The following is a 24,738-nucleotide window of genomic DNA, read 5'->3' on the forward strand; positions in this document are numbered from 1 at the left end:
GTGGAAATTATCCACTCGGAGTCGACTTTTGGCCTTTCCCGAGTGTTACCGAACAACACACACCTTAGCAGCACGCAACCACCTGTTCCTACGCACCCTTGTTCCCACCGCTGTTAACTACTTCCCCCATTTCTCTCACTCAAAATGTTGCCAACCGACTAAACTGCACAAAATTCTAATTGAAGAGTCTAACCAGCTGCTTTTTTCTTCAATTATCTAATATTCACTACTACTGAGAATCTGTTCTATACCCTGGGTTTTGTATTATTCACAATACTAATGCCCCTGGTGAAAGCAATTAAACAAAGTGTGTGAGTGATGTTCAAAAGCAACAATGTTACCGCCAGGCTTTTTGAGCGCCAGATTTCCACCCCTGCTCCTGGCACCGCCGTATGTCTCCTCTTCTTCCCCCCTTTTCTTTTTCCTTTTTTACTAATTTTATTTATAGTTTACTATAAACTTAATTAATTATACTGATTGAACCCTTTACAAATTCGAGGTCTTGTCACTTTTTCTTATGAAATACTCTCTCCGTCCCAATTTAAGTGTCTCTTTCTTTCTTTATTTAGTAAGATTTCCAATTCCGACGTGTTAAGTTTAAGACCACAAGATTTAAAGGACCTTATCAAGGAATCCATTTGTAGAGCCATAGAGTTCTCATCTAAGTTTCCAGACGAGTTAATTGATAAAACTCAGCTTCAAAGATTTCCTAGCAAGTCTCAACTATGTTGCAGATTTTATTCCAAATATTAGGCAGGTTTACTACACACATGCTTAATTTAAGACTACAAGATTCTAAAGTTTCCCTTTATTTCTTATACTCCGTGCCAGTAAAAGTAAAACACTTAAATTGGGACAGAGGGACTATTTTCATGCTTATGCTCTTGGTTTTGTAATTCAACTGCCACGTTGCAATTGTTAGACTAATACTTGCTTTGGAAGGTTCCTTAACCTTTTCAATATTGGGTGCGTTTGATACCGGAACAGTGTTCTGTATTATTATGATAACTTGTGAAAATGTTTTCCAAGGAAAGTATTTTCCGCCAAAGGGGTGAAAAGTATTTCCCTCACTTATGGGAAGGGGCAGGATCACATGGAGATGTATGGGTGCTCCAGGACCATAGTATCAAACTCAAACTTTATGTATACTTACATATGTCATTACTATTAGGATATAATTTTTGTGAGCAGCCATGACAACGATGTTGTTGGGTGCATTGGCTGAAAGGCTAGATGAAGTTTCACAAACATTTTGATGAGGCATTAATACCATGCTTTTCCATTTAAAATTCATCTCAGTCTGACATTATACTGAATAAAAATATGAATAAAAAGTACTAGCTGTTTTATATATTTCTACACGACAACAACAACAACATACCTAGTCTAAATCCCTCAAGTGGATTTGGGGTCTGAGGAGGGTAGGATGTACTTGGTGATGTAGAGAGGCTATTTCCGATAGACCTTCGGCTTAAAAAAAGTGTAATCAGAGCCGGATTAAAAGGAAAATAACGACAACAAAATAACAAGATAAACAAAGCAAATGAAGCAACATGTAGTAACAAGAATTGAAGAATAAGATGCTACACGAATACTAAATAATACAACTAAATAAGGAGAAGATGAGAAGAGGAGACTAGCCCCCTGCCCCTCCCACATAAAAGTACGACAACACTCGGCTACCTACTATCTTTCTACCGTAATCCTCAACCTCTTTACCTTTCTATCTAGGGTCATATTCTCAGTAAGTTGAAGATGGGTCATGTCATGTCTAATCACCTCCCCCTGTTCTTCTTCGGCCTATCTTTACCTCTCCTAAATCCTGCTGTAGCCAACCTCTCGCACCTATTCACTGGTGCATGCGGCGCACCTCCTCTTCACATACTCGAATCATTTCAGCCTCGCTTCCCTCATTTTGTCCACCACAGAGGTCACTCCCTCCTTGTCCTGTATGTTGTCGTTCCTATTCCTATCCCTCCTAGTATGCCCACTCATGCATCTGAGCATCTTCATCTCCGCCACCTTCATCTTCTGAATGTGCGCGCTCTTGATTGGTAACACTCTGCCCCACACAATTATGTAGGTCTAAACATCACTCCGTAGAACTTACCTTTAAGCTTTGGTGACACATTCTTATCACATAATACCTCGACACGAGCCTTCATTTTATCCACCCTATTCCAATACGATGTGCGACATCATCGTCAATCTCCCAGCTTCCTTGGATTGTAGACCCAAGATACTTGAAACTTCTCTTCTTGAGTATAACTTGTGTATCGATCTTCACTTCCACCTCCGCCTCATGCGTAACAATAACGTCAATGAACGTGCACTCCATGTACTCTACTTTAGTCCTGGTTAACCTGAAACCTCTAGATTCTAGAGTTTGTCCAAACTTCCAGCCTATCGTTAACTCCTTTGCGCATCTCGTCGATCAAAGCTATGTCATCTGCGAATAACATACACCACGACACCTCACCTTGAATATGCCGCGTTAGTTCGTTCATCACTAAGGCAAATAGAAACATGCTAAGGGATGACCCCTGGTGCAATCCCATCATGACCGAGAAGTTTTCTGAGTGACCTCTCACTGTTCTTACCCGGTCTTGGCTCCATCGTACATGTCCTTAATTGCCTTAATGTAAGCCATATATACACCTCTAGACTCCAAGCATCTCTATAGAACCCCCCTTTAGGAACTTGATTGTATGCCTTTTCTAGGTTAATGGACACCATGTGTAAGTCTTTTTTTTTTTTCGGGAGATAGACACATCTTTCCTCATCCGCATCTCGACCACCCTCTCCCAATCTTTTTTGATGACAAAAGAGTGTACCTGTTATGGATCGGGGGTCATCCTCTCCCAAACATTCATAGTGTGGTTTAGTAGCTTGATTACCCTATAGTTGTTGCAATTCTGGATATCACCCTTGTTCTTGTGCAACGGAATCATTGTACTCCAACTCCACACCTTTGGCGTTCTAGCCGTCCTAAAAATGATATTAAACAACCCAGTTAGCCCTTCCATACATACTTGGCCTGCGTTCTTCCAAAATTCTACCAGGATCTCATCTGGTCCGGTCGCTCTTTCGCTCCTCATCCTACAAATTGCCCACAGACGTTATGCACCTAAAACACCCAAAATTCCAATGGCTCCCAGAATGCTCTAACTCCCTAGCACAATATCCTATATATTTCTACATGCATTATTAACTTGGCTAAGGTGAACTGGACTATGCTTGAACACACTGCAGACCTTCTAAGCTGTTGGATAAGAAGGGGAGGGAGCAAGAGTCCGAAGATTTGGTGGAAAACAGTTCCTTCCTGCATCTGGTGGAACATTTGGACGGAAAGAAATGACAGAATTTTTAAGGCAGAGAAAGTTCATTGCAGAAGATCCAATGGAAGGTCATTACTTCATTAAGTTTTTGGTGTAAAGAACAATATGCAGAAGAGGAAGTTTAGTTAGTGGAATTTTTAGGATTATTGTAAGTATTTCTCTTTCAGTAAAGTGTAAATTTTTGGAGGTGGCCAGCATACCCTTATTGCCAAGTAATACAAAGTTACCAGTTTCAGAAAAAAAAAAAACAAAAAAAAAAAAAAAGAAAAGAAAAACCTCTAATAGGCTTAAAAAACTCCTAGAAGCATATGGCATAAAGTAAATGTATTAACATGACTAAAACATATAATAAAAACAACTACACCACAATGCCAAGTTAGTTGAAGTCGATTGTATGAATCCTCGATGCCATAAATGATCTTTTTGGGTCCATAATATTTCAATACTCCGTACATAGCCTAATACATATTCCTAACTAATTGGAATCGCGTATATAGGTTTTTCTCTTCCATGACGCATATCTTTCCCTAAGTCTGCATGGACTCAAAGAGATTGTAGGTCTTTCAAGACAAATTCTTTTTCATGTGAATTTAGGTTTACTCTCATCCCAGTTTAGCACATTCACTCATCATGGTTTTACACCTATGGACCGGTTCATTTGGAGGTCAAAACAGGACGTGACCAAATCATCTCAATCGACCTTATCTCATTTTATCCTTAATGTGTGGTATTTGCAACTCCTTGAGAATGTGGTCCATTTTAACTTTGTCTTATCTTATATGACCGCACATCCATCTTAGTATCCGCATCTCTTGCGACCATCATCTCGTGGATGTGTTGACCTTTAGCAGCTCAACATTCACCTCATATAACGTTTATGGTCTTATAACTATTCTATAAGACTTACTTTTCACTTTGGAAGACATCCTTTTATCTCATAACACCCGGTATCACTTCCCAATCAGCCGTCTGATTTTGTTCCGTTTCAACCATCCAACCACTAATTTTAAAACTTTGCGAACTGCCCTTTGAGCTACAAAGCCTAATTGCGATGTGCCGATGTTTCCTTTTTTTGGCTTTTGTATTATCTCTCACCAAATCTGGCTGCCATCTTTCTTTTGTTCTTTTCCTTTTTCTTCATGCCGATTTTTTTTTTCCATTTCTTTTACTTTTCCTTTATTCCTTTTTGTTTTTCCCCTTTCTTTTGCTCAGCATGTACAATCCACTGACCTCCCTCTTAGTCTAGATATCGAACTCCCAAAGTCGGGTTCTTTTTCCTCCTTAAAATGTAAAAAAGGCGACGATCTTCTGTGGTTAATCTGGTTCTTCTCACTCTGTCGCAGCTGCAACAACGGTTTGCTTTTTTTCTTTTCTTGCACACATGACTTTCAAGTCCTTGTTCGTCACTGCTTATGGGCAAAATTCATCCTCCTTTACGTTCCAACTATTACTTCATATCACTTATTTTAATCAACACAGACATTGTTGTCAATTTTTAATGATAAAAAATACAGTCAAAACGTTGTCATCAAACTTGGCCAGCATGTTGCGGTGATACTATATGTCACCAACTCTTATAGCCAACTAGGCATTGGAAAATGATCCAAAAAATCATTTCTAAGGTACAACATTTTCTATAAGAAACAATTTTCTCCATACCAAACAAACCTTCGTCTTTTTCTTCGGATTGTGCATGGTATATTTGGTCAGATTTGGAATCTGTGACGTATAGAATGGTTGCTTAAGAATGCTGATTCACCTTTTGCAGATTCATCGTGCCAGAAGATTTTATGAAAACATTGTACCAGGTTATACCATATACGATGTTGAATGTCCCGACCATTCATTTCGCAAGTTCACGGATGATGGTCTATATCTTGTAAGTTTCAGCCGAAATCATCAGGATCTGATTGTTTATAGACCAACATGGTTAACATTTTCCTGCAAAGAAGAAGATTGTGATTCTCATGATCTTCCTTTGAAAGCCAGAAAGTTCGAGAGCTTCTTCACGCAATTGTACAGTGTTAATCTTGCTTCCAGTGGGGAACTTATTTGCAAAGATTTCTTTCTCTATATGGAAAGCAACCAATTTGGACTCTTTGCAACTTCAACTGCACAAATTCATGATGCACCTTCTACTGGAGGGGCAATTCAGGGAGTCCCTTCAGTTGAAAAAATAACTTTCTACCTTTTGAGGTGTGTAATCAGTCTCAACTATTAGTTTCATGAGCACTTGGCATGATCTTTTTGGTCTTTGAAGTTATCGTGGTTGCTTTTGTTGTGGTTTGGTTTATTAACTTAGGTTGGAGGATGGAGCTAGACTTGACGAGAGGGTTTTTCACAATGATTATGTTAATTTGGCACATAGCATTGGTGCTTTCTTGTATGATGATTTGCTTGCTATAGTGTCCCTTCGTTATCAAACAATATACATCCTTCAGATCAGAGATTCTGGAGATCTTGTTGATGTACGAGCAATAGGGGAATTCTGCCGTGAGGATGATGAACTTTTTCTCAATTCCAATTCCCAGGTAACTATGATGCTTCAAGCTCTTTAAGGAAGTTGGGGTTCAGTTTCATCCGATTCTCATTTCTTTATTCTTAAGAACGGTAAGGTTGTATAAATGAAGCACAAGATTGTGAGAGAAATTACAAAAAATTCAGTTCCTTAACAATTACCGTAGGAAGCTGAGAAAGTCTGTCATCCTATCAACTGTATTTGCATCTTCTAGTCTCCACCAAAAACCCAAAATGGAAATACAGAATACTTTAAAGTATAAATCTTTTCATATTTGCTTTCAAAACATCAGCTCTTCGACTTAAAAGTACCAGGATTTATTCAGTGCGATATTGAAGTGAAACAGAGAAAGGTTCCATTTCTTGTTACTTTGCTGATATAAAAGAGTGGAACAGTTGTAAATGAGCCAGTAGAAGAGAAATGGAGAAAGTCCACTAAGTTAAGGACTAACCAAAAGGCAATTGTGTTTTCTTTCTCTCTTTTTTTGTTTAAATGTTCACAGCTTTGGTATAACCTAGAAATTGGACTTCTATTGTTTCTCCACAGTAGTAGACTCACCTAGATGTATGTCTTGTCATTACGTCAAAGAGGACTAAAAAATCTTGTTTGATGTTCTTTTAGGCTTTTGAGCATTCCTTGTTAGGCAACCTAAAAACCCATTCGTTACTCACCACGTTTGAAAGATTTCAGAAAAATGCATATTTGCTTTTTCCCATTTCTCTCTTTATTATTTTTTTTTTTTTTGGGTTGGGGTAGGTGAGCAAGCAGGGGATGGTGTATTTCTCGCTAAGTGTACCTGGGTTTCTGAAATTGATAAGTGGGTTGTGCATGCTAATCTCTTACAGTAGCCTATTGCATCAGGTTCTTGTAAATCATGTCGGAAATGGTTTTCATCATAGTATGCCTGAATTGGAAACTTCTTTCATGAGCGGTATAAAGCAGCGGCTACTTTCATTTATATTTCGAGGTATATGGAATGAAGAAACTGACCAAACCATGGTTAGTAATAGAATATTGAATTTTTTTATATGTTAAGAGCCTTAGTATGTTGTTGTTACTTGATTGCTTATTTAGTTTATTATGTCAACAAAGCTGCAAATCATAGATTATTCTGATTGAAGCTTGAGGTTATTTTACTAATCCTTATGTGTTATCTGATACTGATTTTTGACCTCATACATCTGGAGGTATACAACTATTGGTTTTACATGTGCTTTATGGGGAGGTTTCTCTTTTCTAAATGAAATTTATTTGATAGTTCTGATAAGCTGGAATCATATCATTACTGTAATCATCACTTGTTTCGACTTTTACAATATCTAAATGCCAATAATAGAATATCAGCTCGGACTCATTGGGAAGGAGAACAATGTTTCTTAATTAGCATTGGACTGCTGAACAGGAATGAGTTCGTAATTTGATGCCTAACCTGAAAAGCAATTCATCAATGATCTTTCCTCTTAAAAATTAACCTGTTACAAATGCAATTCATCAAGGATAAGTCTTTCTGGATAATGTGTCCATATATTTTGTGGAACCTTGATCAATAAGAGTATTCTCTGATGTTGTAAATAATCTAAGAAAACCGTTAATGTGAAATGGATGTCTTAGTACTCTATCATGTTATAACTAATTGAAGAAGACTATTGTGAAATGAACGTTTTATTTATGGAGAGCAAGAAGAAACTACCAATCATATTTTCATGTACATTTAAATGAACAGTGAAGTTGGCATACACGGTGTTTTGTTTCGGATGGAATGGGTAATCCTAGGTTCAATTGCTATTTTTATCTGTATGGGGGATCATTTGGGTTGTGAGGTCGTAACCACACTTTGTGCGACGACCCACGTCCAACTGGCAAGGTATTATCCACTCTGGCCCATCTTTTGGGACTTGTCTCCTTGGTCTTTAACCCAAAAGGCGCTTTGATGGGTGAATCCTGAACTCGCCCCCATGTGGTCCCTAACCTTCCTCCTATTCCAATGTGGGTTTGCTTAAGGTAAGCTTCACAAAGAACCTGCCTTTGAGTTCAATCGTTAGCGGTCTGTGGCTGTTAAACTTAACCCCCTTAAGGACTCAGCGTCCTTTGAGCGCCGTATTAGAGGAGGTATCGGTTCTAATACCACTTGTAACGGTCCAGGCCTAACTGTCAAGGTATTCTTTGCTTGGAGGAGTATCGGTTCTAATACAATTTGTAACGGTCGAGGCCTAACTGTCAAGGTATTCTTTGCCTAGGCTCAAGCTTTGGGCTTCACAGCTTTGTCCCTTTTGATTTTTACCCAAAAGGCGCCTCAAGAGTTGTATTCCTGGTTCCACCTTATATGGTCCTTAACTTTCCCCTCCCATTTCGATATGGGATTTCCCTAAGGCACTTCAATCCTTAACTGGCAGCGGTCCTTGGGCTATCACCCTAAAATATTACACCCTGTAAATTTTAGAAAACATTTGACGCGCTTTAATGCTTCGTAGCTCAATTTTATTAGTTTTAGCTGTTGGGAATAATGGACTTCGTTTTCTTTTTGATAAGGTCAAGTTTTATCGATAAAGTACCAAGATGATATCAGAAAAGTACAAAAACCAACAACATAAGAAACATCAGCACATCAAGTAATCCCCCTAGCAAGCCAAGGAAATCCATGTACTGATCCAGGCTATCTGCCCTACTGCTATTACACCAGAAATATAAATTAAGCAAACAAGAGTTCTTAATTCTAAAAGTTACCAGTTTCAAAAAAAGAGTTCTTAATTCTAGGAACATGCATCCTCTTTCCTTCAACTCAAGCCTTATTTCTTTCCAGCCATATAGTCCAAAAGAAGCATATGAAAATGATTCTATAGATCTGCTTCAGGTTTCCTGCATCCTTTGACTTAGCCAGTAATCCATTAAACTCATAATCTATAAAGGCATAACCCAAGAAACACCAGTTACACACTCCCAACATTCTTTGAAAACTCTGCAATGCAAAAACAGGTGCACTGTTTCTTGGTCTTCTTCATACAAAATAGCATCTATTGCTTAAAGCGAAACCTCTCTTCTGTAAATTATTTTGAGTCAAACATGCCTCTCAAGTGACAATCCATCCAAAGCAGGCAGCATTAGCAGGAGCTTTAGACTTCCAGATGATGGCCAGTTAGATGTTCCCTAACCATTCTGCTGTAATAACAGTTTATAACAATCACCAACAGAGAACATTTTATCCTTGCTATTCACCCAAACCAATTCACCCTCCTTGTTTTGATCAATTAAAATAATGTCCAACTGCTGAGTGAGTTGACAGAAAAGCTTCCAATTCCCAGTCATTTAGGTTTCTTCTGAATTCTAGATTCCAACCACAGAGAGAATAAAACTCAGAAATATATCCATCCTTAAGCACAAAGCAGCTGAATAAATCTGGATAATTGTTTTTCAAATCTGTATTCTCAGATCAAAAATCTATCCAAAATTTAATTATAGCTCCATTACCAGCCTGTAATCTAGCATATTGTAAAAACCATCCTACATCCCACCAATGTCTTCCTATTGCTCTCAATTGTGAAGGATCTTGTTTCTAACCATCCTTCTTGCCATAAATAGACTCTATGAGCTTTTTCCAGATTTCATCACCACCCCTATTATATCTTCATAGCAATTTAAGGAATAAACTCTTTTTATGCAATTTCAAATTCCTTACTCCCAAACTTCCCTTTTTCTGTTCATTTGTAACCACTCGCCACTTTACTAAATGGATCTTTCTTTTATTAGCATTATCATCCCATAAGAACTGATTCCTAATGGAGTTCAACTTTATATAAGTTGGCATTCCATCCAGAACTACTAACTTGGGTAAGTCTCTCCCCAAAATATAGATATTGTTTCTTCCATGGGGTTAACTTATTAGACATCTATCAATTATTCCCTGCGAAATATTCTCTCCTTTTTCATCCCTAACGGTAAATCCGAAATAGACTGGAAATCTGTCAACTTCACACCCCTATATATCAGCCAAATCCTCAATATAGTCGCCAAATTAATTCTCAATCCGAAACAAAACTGAACTCCTCTTAAATACTGTGGTTGTTCTTTTTCAGTTTCACAGAACAGTCAAGTATCATCTGGGTACAGAATGTCCTCTCCATCTTGCCAATACATAGGCCCTTGAACAATCCCAAATTCTCTGCATTTCTAAGCATCAAACTTAGGATCTACATGAAAGATAGGGAGATAAAGGATCACCTGTTTTAATCCCCTCCCAGACTTGAAAAATCCTTGAGGATCACCATTAATCAATATAGAAAATCTGACTGTAGAGATGCAAAATCTGATCCACTCTGTCCATCTATCTCCAAAATTCATTTGCTTCATGACATCTAACAAACAAGACCAAATTGATATGATCATAAGCTTTCTCAATATCTAACTTAGAAGGTACCGTTTTCTTCTTCTTTTTCAAAAGATAATCCACATTTTCATTTGCAACAAAAGCAGCATCAACAAATCTGTCTTCCTCTAGTAAATGCATTTTTAACTAGGAGACACCAGCTTGTCAATCTTCCAGCCAGCAACTTTGCAATGATTTTGTATACACTCCCTAGTAAACTGATGGGTCTAAAATTTTTAACCTCTACAGCCCCTTTCTTCTTTGGTATTAGTGAGATAAAAGTAGATTTTAAGCTTTTGACAAAAGTGCCTTTCTGGTAAAAAGCCTCCAGTTCCCAAAACATCCATACAAACCGTTTTCCAGAATTTTTAAAAAACAATAAATTAAATCCGTCGAGTCTAGGACCCTTATCACCTTTGAAAGTTTTAATAACATCTTCCACTTTCTTCCAAAGTAAAAGGTCTTTGTAGCCAATCCTTTTTTCATGAGATTTTTCTCAAACTGTCATCTTCCCATCTTGGTCTCCACTCTTCTGTTTCACTAAATAATTTTTCATTAAAACCCAGTATATGTTCTTTTATGAGTTTATCATCTTCCACTAGCTCCCCCTGAATCACCAATTTGTCAATACAATTGTATCTTTTATGAGCATTGGCTTGTTTATGAAAGATCTTAGTATTCCTGTCCCCTTGATTTATCCACAAACTTCTCCACTTTTGTCTCCAAAAACTTTGTTCAGATTTTGCCACTGACTCCAACTCCCTCATAATAGAATTCCTTTCTGTTTCTGCCTGTTCTTCATCTAGCGCCTCTCCCACCATGATCTATTTCCTTCAATTTAGCTAAAGCCTTATTCTTCCCGTCTTCCAGCTTTCCAAAAACCTCTTTGTTCCATTTTTCAGATCTCCCTTTAATAGTCTTAGCTTCTTTGCGAGAATTATATCAGGTTCTCCTTCTACTCCATAATATTTCCCACCAGTTCTCAATAAGATCAGTGAAACCCTATACTCAAAACAACATATTTTCAAATTTGAAATAATCTTTCCCTTTTCTCCATTCTCCGCATTTCAAAAGTCATCTAACTCTGCCTAGTTAGCTTCCATGGTCATTCTAGCCGAAAATATAACTTCCGGTACCTATTTAATGACGTGATAGCTGTAAGTGTTTCAAAAAATGCATGCTTGTATTTACTGTTAACATCTAGTTATATTTTTGTCATCTAGTTTTTCATCACTTAACAGTTTTAATCTCCTCCTACTTCATAAGATTTACTGTTGACATCTAGTGTATTTTCTTCTTCTAGTTTTTCATCACTTAGCAGTTCGTCTTCTAGAGCTACTTAGATTTTTGTGTATTCTATCTAGGTGAAACTGTATTTTTATTTTTATTAAGAAACATCTGCAAAAGAAAAGACTCTCAAGAAAACTTTTTCCTCTTTATGTGCATATGTGTAATAAGTTCTAAACATAGTTTTTCCTATGTACATTTAGTATATGTATTTAAGTATTTACCTTCTTTTCCTTTCGCTAGAGTTGAATTTACAGGTTTTTATAATTTTCTCCTTTAAATTCTTAAAAAAAGGTAACTAGTAACTAGGACAACAGTAACAACAAATAAAAGGAAGGGGGTGGGGCGTGGGGTTGCAGGTATACTGAATCCATCAATTACAAATTCATGTATCAAATTGTATGCATCACTGCGTCTCTATCATTAGGAAAGTGATAAAGAAAAATGGAGAAAAACACTAGGTGATTTCTTCTCATCTGTCCTACCCTTGAGGGACAAAGTTAATACTTGTTGGTGGAAGGTGACAGGTATCCTTTAGGAATTAGTCAAGGTGCGTGCAAGCTGGCCCGGACCACGGTTATCTAAAAAAATAATTAAAGATATAGGGAAAAGAAAATGAAAACAAAGACAAACTTACGCCAGAGCAGAGACCAAACTATTCGAGAGTTGGTTGCCTGAATGGTCACTCAACTTATAGTAATTGGCCACTAAAGTCACTTATCTTTCTTTCGACTTTCAAAAGTCATCTAACTTTGCCGAGTTAGCTTCCGTTCATTTTAGCTGGAAATGTAACTACCGGTACTTATTTAATGACGTGGAAACTGAGTTTTTAGAAAAAATATTTTAAAAATTAAAATCAATACTTGAATTTATTTAGGACCCAACCCACCCTGATTATTTTTTCTGAGGGTGCACGATTCATCCCTTGTATGCGTATATATGTTTGAATTACTCATTTAGTGAAATATTCTTATGTTTAAAGTAAGAATTGTCTTAAAAGGAACTATGAAAATAAAAACAATTTGCTTACTCTGACCAGAACAGTTTCAAACCTTTTCATTTTCTCCAACCATGTCCTGATCAAAAAAAAAAAAAAAAAGAAAAAAAAAGATGGAGAATTTCTTCAACCATGTATGTCATCTACATTGACTAACGTTTCTGTCATAAGTTCATTAATAGAAAGAAAACATTGGGTCCTCATACTGTTAATGACAAAATCTTGTGGAAAGACCTAAGAAAATATGAACGCACACTAATACAAGTCTGTGAAAAAAGAATAAAACTAGAAATAGGAAGAGTAACACACACAACTTTAAAGAAACTGTTGTAGGATAGACATCGTCTCCAAAAATTTCCTAGTTTGTTGGAGAAATACATCCAAACAGAATTATATATAAATTGTTTATGGTAGATTAAGTAAAAATGACAGTTGGGTCCCAAAGCGAGTACTGGATTTCTGGTGGAAAAAAAGAGTAAAAACAAACTGATCCACTGCAGTGAAAGCTTCTCATATTAGCTTTATAAGAAAAAAATATCTAAGTAGGCAAAGTTAGATGACTTTTGGAATAAGTTGAAGTATTAATTTAATTTTTTAAATTTTCTTAAAAAAACTTACAGCTGCACATCATTAAATAGGAACCGAAAGTTGTATTTCCGGCTAAAAAGACCATGGAAGCTAACTAGGCAAAGTTAGATGACTTTTGGAAGACAAATGAAAGATAAGCGACTTTGGTAGCCGATTACTATAAGTTGAGTGACCATTCGGGTAACTAACTCAACTAACCGGCTATGGTATTCTCACTATGAAAATCGCATCAAAACCGACAAATCTCAATGCCATGGGCATCATCCACGTCTATGAATACTTTCCCTTCAGTGTCCGTGAATTATTTGAATTGAGATTGAATTGAATTTCTTATTTAGTATTTCCTTGATCAAGGTGTGTTTAATAGTGCGAAAGGAGGAAAGGATCGTAATTTGTTCAACTGAATGTAGAATGTATATATAATCAGAATCTTTTAATCAAACAAATAAGCTAGCCTCGTCCTATCATTCTTTTAGATTAAATGAATTCAGTTTCTGCTTTAGTACAAAAAGAAATTTAAGATATTTCATCTTGAGACGGGATGTAAGTTGCACACTGAACAGTTCATGATTTCACATTCTTCCTTTGCTAAGTTAATGTGGCAATACAACTTCCATCCATCTCGGACAGTAAACAGATCCAATTCATTTATTATTGAACTCCTTTCTAAGGTAGAAAAGTTTATGTGCAAACTGTCAAGTACAATCATATCGTAAGTATCTGGATCAATCGACAATTATGTCAACACGATAACTGGACTTCTACTTCTAGGGATAGAGGTGATGGTTTGAAACAAAGGTGTTACAAGAAAGATACCTGTTAATTCGAAAGCTAAATTACAAGTCTGGTTGTGCACACCTTTAGCACTGCAAGATGGTTAAGACAATCTTTTTCCTGACTCTGGTTTCTCTTTTTAACCAGCGAGTGCAGTGCTTGAAGAAGAAGTTTTACTTCCACTTTCAAGATTACATCGACTTGATTATCTGGAAGGTAGTGCGTTAACTTCAGCTTTCGTATTTTTTATATGTCCCAGATGCTCTGTTCCAGAAAAACTGGACATAGTCAGTTGCATCTGGTAACTTCTGTACATTTCCAGGGCGTGATTCATTTCCCGAATCATTGAACATCTTGCTACTTCTTGACTGCAATATGAGCAGGTGCAATTTTTGGACCGACATCACCTATTGATCAAGTTTGGCAGTGTTGATGGTGGGGTGAGATTTCATTACCCCAAAAATAAAAAGAAGGTTTTTTGCTCTATGATTTTTGTACTATGGTTTAATCAGATTCTCAGTAGGTAAGCTTGCGAAGTTAAAAGAGTAGCTGCATCAGTTAGATAGCTTGATATAAGAAACCTCGTGGAAACAATAAGATTACAGGTTGAAACATTACCCCAAAAATAAAAAGAAGGTTTGGGGTACAAAATTGTAAAAATGATGATTTTTTAATTTAAAATTTTAACATCCACATTAGGAATGTATCTAACTCCTTTATTGCATAACTCTTATCTTAAAATGCATGGTAATAAGTAATTCAACTTGTCTCAAAGACAAGGTATAGCTTGATTTGACTTCGAAGGGAAACCTGATTATATTCTAGTTAAAAAGAGAGTAGCTGCATCAGACTCTTTAGATATTTGCTTTATTTTGTAGTACATACATATTGCTGGTCTGAACCATTATATTTTTGCCCGTACGAAATCAATTAGTATTATTCAGGTTTAGCATAGATTGGGTTTGCAAATGAAGCCCATTTTTCTCATCCAACGATGAAGCTACTTTTGGGCTCAACTTTAACTATATATATTTAGAAGTTCATCTTGCCCTCTAAATTTGTTTGGAGTTTCCTATGATGCAAGCGAACATAAGTTGCCATACTAATAGCCAATGAAGCAGTAGTCGCAGAAACAGAAGAATATACCAAAGTTTTAATCATTAATGTTGTTACCAACGCAATGGGTTAAATGGTGGCTCGACTGTCAGTTGAGCATGCTCAGGGAGGTCAGGCAGGTTCCTATGGAATGATGCAAACGAACATAAGTTGTCGCGACACAACATTCAGGAGATACCAATGCTGATGTTTTAATCCAATTAATGTTGTTACCCATGGAGGATTTAGCACTGATCTTGGGGGGAGAAGGTGGACTCTTCCTACTACTTATCTTGGCATGCCACTGGGGGCCAAGCATGGTATATGGAACAATGTTTGAAAAGAAGCTCTCAAGATGGAAGTGTCAATATTTGCAAGATTAACTCTGTATTAAAAATATGATGTTGTCATTGAAAGATTGGACAACATAAGGAGGAACAAGGTAAAAAGAAAAAAAGCCATATCACTTGGTCAAGTGGGAAGAGGTAATTCTCAGCAAGGCTCAAATTGGGAATTTTTGAAGAATCAGCAAATTGAAGTGGTTATGTTACCCCTCAAAGCTTATGGAGCAAGGTAATCAAGGATGACTGGCTTATGGAGTTAGTCTTTGGAGGTATCGGGCTTTCATAATGGAGGTCTCTGGAATGATAATTGGCTGGGGAATGGAGCTTTGAAGGATCTATTCTCTGACATATATGCTCTAGCTCATCACCAACAGAGACATAGCTGAAATGTGGTCACCTCAAGGTTGGGAATTGATACTCAGGAGACCTGAATGATTGGGAGATAAGGTCGATGACTTCACAGGCTCGACACATTGAGATGGAGGGACATAATGGAGATCTCTATAAAATGATAAACCAACCAACACCCCAAGTCACCAACTTCGAAACCCCCCATGCTTCTCCTACAACAAGGGGATTTGCAAGATGTTTTCTTTGGGTTGAGATCGTCAGTTATGGAAGCTCAGAGGCATAGCTTGCCTAGTGTGGGTTGGAGCAGATATCTCTGTGTGGTTGCAATTTGGAAAGAAAGCTATTGCATGCAGGAGATCAAACTTAACTGTATTAAGTTTTTTTCTTTTTTGGTGTAACCAGTTTCTACCCCCTATGCTAGCATTAGTTCCTGTTAGAACTGTAGACTGGTTTACTCTTCTGCTCACTTGTAAATATGGTTTCAGTACAACCCATGTCTGTTTTGTGTTTAATACATACAACATGTCATCAAAAAAGAAAAAATCCAATTAATGTTGCAGAGCTGTGTATATAGAATCTATTTATTTCGATGATTTTAATGGCCTGCTATCTCTTGTACTATTTAGTTTGAAGCTTTTGCTCTCTATGGGAATAGCCTGACACCCATGCATGTTGAATATTGTTGAATCTGCAGGTATCTCGAAATGCTGATAGCCATCCTTCTTTTTTTGCTGTTTATAATATGGAGACTACTGAAATTGTTGCATTTTATCAGGTATATCTGAGTTTTGATTCAAGTGTTGTACTTTCTATCATGCAAATTTCTCTCAGCTTCAACTGTTTTTGTTTCCTTCAGAACTCAGCCGATGAGCTTTATTTCTTGTTTGAGTTATTCAGCGACCATTTTCATGTTTCATCCAAAAGTTCATTACATATGAACTTCATGTCCTCCCATTCTAACAACATCCACGCCCTTGAGCAACTAAGGTGCACAAAGAATAAAGCAACCAGTTTCTCTCAAGTAATGTTCTCCTGAACTGACAATTTTTGAAGTGCTTAAGTGGCATTTGTTTCATGTGACCTTATCTTATATAACGATTTTTTTTTTCCAGAAATTGTTAAAAATTATTTTTGAATAACTTTTTCAATTTTCCTAATTTGTTTTTCAACCAAACGCTACTGGAAAAGAGTTTTCAGTGTTTATTTCATATTTTGATTTCCTAAATTTTTTGCACCTGTTTTGAAAGAAACATGACCTAAGTTCTTATGCTATATCTCATTTGTATTTTTTTAGTATGAAGAACGTGATAGTCTTTGTGCTTTGAAATCTAAGTTGTGCGGACTCTTCACTTTCATTGCTGCACCCGTGTCGGATTCTCCAAAAATGCACTACTTTTGGAGTGTCCGACACGCACCCGTCGATATTTTTGAAGAGTCCGAGCAACATAATTGAAACTGATGCCATGGTGTTTATAAATGCAGTTTGTTAAGAAGATGATGGCTTCCTTGCCTTTTAGTTGTCAGTCTCAGAGTCCTTCCCCATATTTTGACCAATCTCTCTTCAGGTTTGATGAAAAGGTCTGGTTCTAGAATTCAATCTATATCTATTATGAAAAAGCTATATAGGAAATCCATAACTGGAATAAAATCATGATAAAGTTCATTCGAATCTCTGGCGTGATGACCAGCTAATGAACTGCAGGAATGATATCCTTCTAATATTTGGACTAGTCAGCTCGATTACTGAACTTTATATTAATTTGATGCGTTGGTTCTTCCCTATATGTTGATCAATTTGGAAGAGTTAGTGGCTAAAGTCTTCGATAGAGCCCCAAAGGTGCTTTTGATCACCATTTCAAACTGTTATTCTAGTATTTGGACTAGTTCGGTCGATACTGAACTTTATATTCACGTTGGTTTTTCCCTATATCCTGATCAATCGGAAGAGTTTGTGGCTAAAAGTCTTCGATAGAACCCAAAGGTGCTTTTGATTACCATTTCTAACCGAACCATTTCTAAGTTAACCCCTGATGCATGCATTTTTTCTGTTTGTTGGGATGCATAATACATAACTAAAGAAATGATGCTCATAGTGTATCCATTACCTGATAAAATGATCTTTTCCAGTAAAAATATAATCACTCCCTTATGTTCGGCTATAGTGGAAACCCCTAATTCTAGAGCTTACGATGGTCTTTTCAGTTTTATACGTGTGGCCAAACTTCTAAAATTAGTTTATTTTGAAAAGTGCTTTCCAAAGTACTTTTGGTGAGAAGCAGTTTGTGTTTGACTAATCAATTTGAAAAGCACTTTTGAGCAGCAATTAGTGTTTGGCCAAACTTTTAAAAAGGGCTTTTAAGTGAATTTTTTCAAGGGTAATGCTAAATGGGCAGAATCTTATGGGCAGAAAATGGGCAAAAAATGTAAAAAGTCTTTATTGTCCTTATTAGTTTTTGGCTCTAAATACTCATCTTTTCCCTCCAATAAGTTTCCTTCCAAAAAAGTAATAATTACTATCTTAGCATGCTTACCTTTTATCTTCCCAATACATTATATCTAAATTATTTATAATTACAAATACTTAGCATTAAAAGTCAACTGAAAATTCTTACTTATAAGAATTTCTGTGAAATGTTTAAAATTTAATTTTAGTCAATTTAATTAAACAACTAATGTATTAAAATTGAACTACTATAAAATTATTTTTTATTTTTTAAATTTATTTACTAATTCGAATTATGATAATTAATTTATTACACTATGAAATAATATAATACACATCATATATATTTTAAACTTACTTTTCTGCATTTTACATACTCATCATCTTCCGTACATTTTACCGGTAAACAATTAACCAATAACTCACATTTTTTCATACACGTTCCTATATATTTTAAATTTAAGCAACTGACTTTCTTACATTACGAATATATGATGCTATGCTTTAAAAGTAAATAATTGACTCCTCTACACACTCTCTCTCTCTCTCTTAAATATTGAATGATTAACCATCTGATATTTAAAAGTAAATAATTGACTCCTCTACACACACACGCACGCACACACACACACTTAAATATTGAATGATTAACCATCTCATTTTTAAATATTTGTTTTTCTTATATTAAGAATTGTGTTAATTGAGTTAAATATTTTTAATTAAAAATAATATATTCAAATTGTATTATTCTTAACCTTGAGTTACATCTATGATCGATATTAATTTCGTTTTTATTGTACATTTTCTTATCTACCTTTTAATAATTTCATAAATTGATATATATGCAATTTTATTAGTATATTCTTTGATGTTACCAAACTTATTATGACATCATCTTTTTTTATTTAATTATGTGAGTTTTATTTTTAATGCATATTAAATTAATTAAAAATACAATCTTTATGGGATTTTTATTAAATACTGAAACTCAAATGTGAAAAATCATTCTACATAAGATAAGGTCAAGTTAAATATTTGGTTAACATTCAACAAAAACAATGTAATTATACAAGTATTCAAATATAACTATCTTAGGTTATATCTCTTGCAAAAAATTATTTTCTACATATATAACTCTTTTTATAGTGTATAGGTAGTAGATCAACATGTATTTTTTTTTTTTTTTTTTTTTTTTTTTTTAAGGAAGAACCAACATTTAACACAATTGTTAGGTAATGAAATGTGAGAAAAAATATAAAAAAATTAGTTTCACATTTTTAGACGGATTTACCTGATTTTAAATAAACATATTTAGTTTAGTTACAAAATTTAATTTAACCCGTTATATTATCCTCTAATGACATATTTCAAAAAGTTTAAAAAATTATTGTGACGCAGGCTAGACTCGAACCCGTGAACCGGCGGTCGCAAGTTTGGGCTGGTTACCACTGGGCTGGAATAGTTTCATATGTCAGTGGGATTAATCAAATTGTATTTATCCGTTTGAATAATTAGAGGGCACACTGACAAGGTTAAGTTTATAAAATAAAATGATTTAAATCAACCCATAATATACAACAACACATGACATTGGATGATTTAGACAAGCGTATGTGAAAAATTAATGATTATTATAACTACGTCATTGCACGTGACATTAGCTACTATACGATAATAAGTTCGTGTGTAGATGTTAGCTGCTTTAATAATGTATATTTAACCAAGTCAAATTTGTTTAATTTAACCCGTTATATTATCCTTTAATGATGTATATTTAACCAAGTCAAATTTGTTGTTAACATTCAACTAATTTAATTATAGAAGTAGTAAAAAATAGTATTATCACAAAATTATTTTCTCCATGTATAATTCTTGTTATAGCATACGTAGTAAACCAAATCTTATTTCTTTTATTATCTTAGAAAAATCCATAATTTGATATAATTATTAATTAATGGATTGTGATAAAATATAAAAAAGCTTAATTCTATAATTTTGGGACGAATTTATCCGATTTTAAAAAATTAAATGTGTTTATACATACATCATTAAAAGATAATATAACATGTTATTAAATATAGAAAATATATCTAAACGTGCAATCAAGGTAGCCTTTCATTATTTTTCAACATTTACGGTTCTTTGGATGAAATTACTAATAAGGTGTATATGCTTTAGCACATTCTTTATTCTACATCAAGTAAAAAACATTAAAACATTTAATATCAGTAATCAAGCTAGGCTTTCATTATTTTCTCCTTTCAGAAAAACTTCATAAGATAGTCAATTTTTTAGTTAAGAAAAAAACTTTTAGATGGTAGATATGAATGAAAGAAAATATAAATTTGCTAGTCTAAGTGTTGGGAAGATAACTTATTAAATGTGTCAGAGGAGAGAGAAACTTTGACTACTTTTGTTGCATTGGAAATATAAAGTGATAGAGAAAGAGTAAAATTCAAAATTTTCATTTTACTTTTTCATGAAGGGTTTCCTTTCATTACGATATTTCTGAACAAGTTCCTGGATAACAAACCTAAAGGTTTTCTTCTTGATGAGATCAATATTGATGATAGTGACGATATTGATGATAGTGACAATCTTGATGCTAGTGACGATATCGATCGTGACCTTGATACGGAGCTGGAACTGCTAACTAGGATGAATAGGCTAACTATGGATATGATGTCGGAAATAGACCGATTTTATGGATGTGAATGAGTCGAATGACTTATCTCTCGGTCTATTAGTGAACCATCTCTCCAGGGATTGTGAAAGATGTTTGGCACAAAAAAAGGGGGAAGTATCCATAATATCCCCCATAACCCATGTGAAATGTCTTAAATGTCCCATTCTGCCCAAAAATCATTTTTTTTTTTTTCAAAGGTGCTTTTAAAAAAAGTACTTCTGGGGAGAAGCTACTTTTTTTAGCTTCTGGATAACAGCTTTTGCTACTCCCCAAAAGCACTTATTTTCTCCTAAAAGCTTGGCCAAACAACTCACTTTTTTAAAATAAGCACTTTTTGGAGAAAATAAGCACTTTTGGCCTCCCAAAAGCTTGGCCAAACATGCTATTAGCATTAATAAAAGAACTAGTGGGGGTATCAGCAAAATCTTCATTGAATACCAGGAAATTAGCTAAGCATTAATTTATCTTCTCCTTAGTTCAAGCTAGAGACATTCATAATACTGAGTCTGATAAAACATTCTTTATCAGTTATCAACACTGGTTCCTGAAAATGATTGCAATCATCGTCCATGGGTGGGGAATTAAATGGAATTGCATTTTTATGATATGCAATGTGCATGTGTTGCATGATAGAGTTATTTCTATTCTTTTCTACATATTAAACGTGGTGAAGAAAGCTACTCCAAAGGAGGTAGAGAGTAGTTCTTGAGCTAGGCATGGAGTAGGGTTGTCAAATTTACCTACAAAAGTGTAACCATCCCATCTTGAACAAGTTCGATGAGGGATATATTTATTGATGGGTTAATTTGGGTGACCTAAATTTTCCTGACCCAAGAGTTTGGATCAGGGTAACCCAAATTAATCCTCAAGGAAATTAGGAAGGGTGTTTTTTGTGTTTAGCATGGTTGGTTGTTTCGCTATACTTCCACTTACGGTGTCTGTGTTAAGAAAAGAAAACCTGCTCTCCTCTATAAGCAAAAGAAGTTTTTTGGTATATTTGGTAGGTATGTTTATCTTTGTTTGCATAAATTCTCTCTACAGTTTTACACACAACGATGTGTCAGTAAAAATTCTCTTTGGTTTAGTTTGGCAAGTATTTTTCTTTCACTACACTTCTCACACACTTTGTGCCTCTATAAACAAAAGAAAGGAAAATGTTTTTGGTTTGGTTGTTGGATGAATTCTCACTTTCCGCTTTTAATTGCTTTCTCCCTACTATGGAAAGTACAGCTTTTTGCTTTGGTTTAGGGGTTATATATCTCTCAGTACCTCCACACTCTCTTTCCTATTAAGAGAAGAAAAGTTCTTTTTTTTTTAAAAAAAAAAACGATTTGCTGGGTATAGTTCCCCTTAAACCCTTTTACACGCTCACTCTCTCTTTTTTTTTTTTTTCCTTCTTAAATTTGGTTTCTTACGAATTTCTCTTCACTTTCAGCCCCTTGCTCTGTATATAGAAAGAAACTTTTGTTTGGTTCTGGTATGTAGTATACTCTCTACAATTTGATCATATTCTCTCTCAAGAAAAGTAATTCTTTTTATTTTGTGAATACTATCATTATTTACGCTTTGACACATTTTTCTCCGTAATGGAAAAGAAAGTTCTTTCTGGTTTAGGTGGTTTGCAAACAAACTATGGAAGAGACAAACAAATGGTAAAAGGTTTTTGACTTGATCGTGTTAGGTTATGTTCCATGATAACCCAGCGCATATTGACCCCAGTAAATTAGTTTTGTTGGGTCATTTATCATTCATTGATGCAATACGTCTTAACTCGCCAAAATTTGGTTCAACGTGCCCATTTGACACCCTAGTCTGGGTTAAGAGAGTTATCCATTGCCGATGGACAATTCATCTTTTCTAACAATAAGCCGAATCAGTTAGGCTTGTTTTCTGCAACAGTGGATAATATTTTGTAATTCTTGAGAAAACTGATAGCAGAGTATTTTTCTTTCTTTGGAGATTTCAGATCTAAATGCAGTTCTATTGTTGCAACCATATTGACAATCTTGAGAATCATTTCCAATTAGATTACAGCTAGTCCTCCGCGTGCATTCTTCGTTTAATATCATTCTGATGCTTCAACAAATTTTCGGGGCATCTTGTTTCTTTGCAGCAGCTTGTTGGATCTATGGGGTCCTATTTTCCTGTCATCTGCACCCCAACATGCATTTTGTTGCTTGATTGCAATCTATAAGTGTTGATTCTAAATACAACTTTGGAAATTTCGTGAGCCTTTTAAATTCCTGATGGCCTTCTGTTGCAGCTTATTTCCGCGATTGACCGCCATAGACAGTCTACTGACCATCCAATCAAATTCATTTCTAGGAGACAACCTAATATCCTGAAATTCAAAATGAAGCCAGGTACTGGCCTTTTTACTTAAAAATGTTGTGAAACTTGGCTTGTTTTCTTATGCTGCTTATCCTTATGTACATTTATGCCAACAACGGTATGCTTGTTATTAGGACCCGAAGCTGGAAGCACGGATGGGCGAACTAAGAAGATCTGTTCCTTCCTCTTCCACCCAATATTACCCCTTGCACTTTCTGTTCAACAAACCTTGTTTCTGCAGGCATCAGTTGTAAATATCCATTTTCGTCGATAATGTAAAAACCCATTTTATATGTCACCTATTTGTTTATAAATTTCTCTTGATAACTTCTAGATTGAAATCAACCTAGAAACTGCAAATTGATTAAAACAGACCCGTAGGTGCTAGTTTTCTTCTACCCCTTACCTTTTCTATGCTACAAGCACCAGACAAAACCTTGATAGAGTGCCAAGAGGGTTAGTATGGTCATAAGGATTTGTTCTTCTGTAAGTTTCTTGTTTATTACAGATTTTCTTTTTATTGATATACATTCAGATATTTATTTGTGAGGTCGAGGACTGATGAAGACTCCTTTTTAGTTCTCTTGAATGCTGTAAACTATCGTACAAAAAATTCTTCTACCAGTTTCTGCTGCGTTAACTGTCTCTTGGGATGTTCTAGTCGGAAAGAAGCAAAATAACATATAATTAGATTTGCCAGTTGTATTTCTAATGCTGTGCCAAACGTTCCTTCTAGTTTCAATTTAAAAAAACCCGGAAAGGGGTCAAAAAATGGGTTTTAACATATCATAAATGACTCAAAATTGTCTTCCTTCAACCCATTACATCAAAAATGCCATCAACGTATTCTTTAGGTCTATAATTTTATTAACAGAGCAGTGACATGGAATTGATGACATGGATTATTTAAGGGATCATAACCCATATGTACTGCCTAAACAAACGGGGCAATTGGCAGGATTGCCCTTCGCTGGGGGTGGTCTTTAATTTTTACCTCTCAAAATGGTCTTTAAATTATGCCCTTTAGGTAAAATTTTTGCCCGTGCAAATTCTGCACATGCGGGCAAATTTTCTTGGCGGATTTGTAAAATTTTGCCTTGCAATTCTTTTTTTAAGCGAAATTTGGGATTTGAACCCGCAGCCGGGGTGTTAGGCGAGGGGTAAAATTATCAATTTGAAGGGCAAAAATTAAAGACCACCCCAAATAAAGAACAAACGCGCAAAAAAAAAAAAAAAAAAAAAGAACAAACGGTTTATTATGAGCATAGCCCAATAGATTTTTGTAAAATTTTCATAACTTTTCATTTTAGCTACCTTTAACGACATATAACTACATGTTATATATTTACAATTAAGTAGCTAAGTCTCTCTATATTTAGCTAGTAAATTTGGTATACTTTTAAAATATAGTGCAAATATAGCGGAAATACGGATCTTTAAGGCCTAGCTTGAAATTGCTATATTTATGGAAAGCAAAATGCATTCGATTTAAATTAAAATCGAGTTTTATTGTTCCACGATTCACGCAAATATCCTCCCATTCCATATCGATCCCGTATCGCATTCAAAATTTTAACAAATTCAAAAAAATTTGAATTCAAAAAAGTACATTCATATTTTTAACCA

General features: G+C 35.3%; 1 protein-coding gene across 5 annotated transcripts; it reads left to right on the forward strand.

The window, feature by feature from the left end:
* LOC132035400 (light-mediated development protein DET1) lies at positions 1-23,661 on the forward strand. 5 transcript variants are annotated; one of them, XM_059425657.1, is made up of 11 exons: positions 2-390; positions 5,107-5,534; positions 5,641-5,869; positions 6,718-6,855; positions 14,010-14,078; positions 14,246-14,302; positions 16,347-16,427; positions 16,509-16,673; positions 17,135-17,230; positions 23,045-23,144; positions 23,247-23,661. In XM_059425657.1, exons 1-11 carry the CDS (start codon positions 319-321, stop codon positions 23,384-23,386), a joined length of 1,575 nt encoding a protein of 524 aa, XP_059281640.1. In that variant the 5' UTR covers positions 2-318; the 3' UTR covers positions 23,387-23,661. The 5 variants fall into 5 exon arrangements, with proteins under 5 accessions (XP_059281643.1, XP_059281641.1, XP_059281644.1 ...); XM_059425660.1 differs by lacking the exon at positions 17,135-17,230 and having other exon boundaries at positions 1-390; XM_059425658.1 differs by lacking the exon at positions 14,246-14,302 and having other exon boundaries at positions 1-390.
* The last annotated feature ends 1,077 nt before the right edge of the window (positions 23,662-24,738 follow it).

Source organism: Lycium ferocissimum, chromosome 10, assembly GCF_029784015.1.
Source record: "Lycium ferocissimum isolate CSIRO_LF1 chromosome 10, AGI_CSIRO_Lferr_CH_V1, whole genome shotgun sequence".
Classification (NCBI taxonomy): domain Eukaryota; kingdom Viridiplantae; phylum Streptophyta; class Magnoliopsida; order Solanales; family Solanaceae; genus Lycium; species Lycium ferocissimum.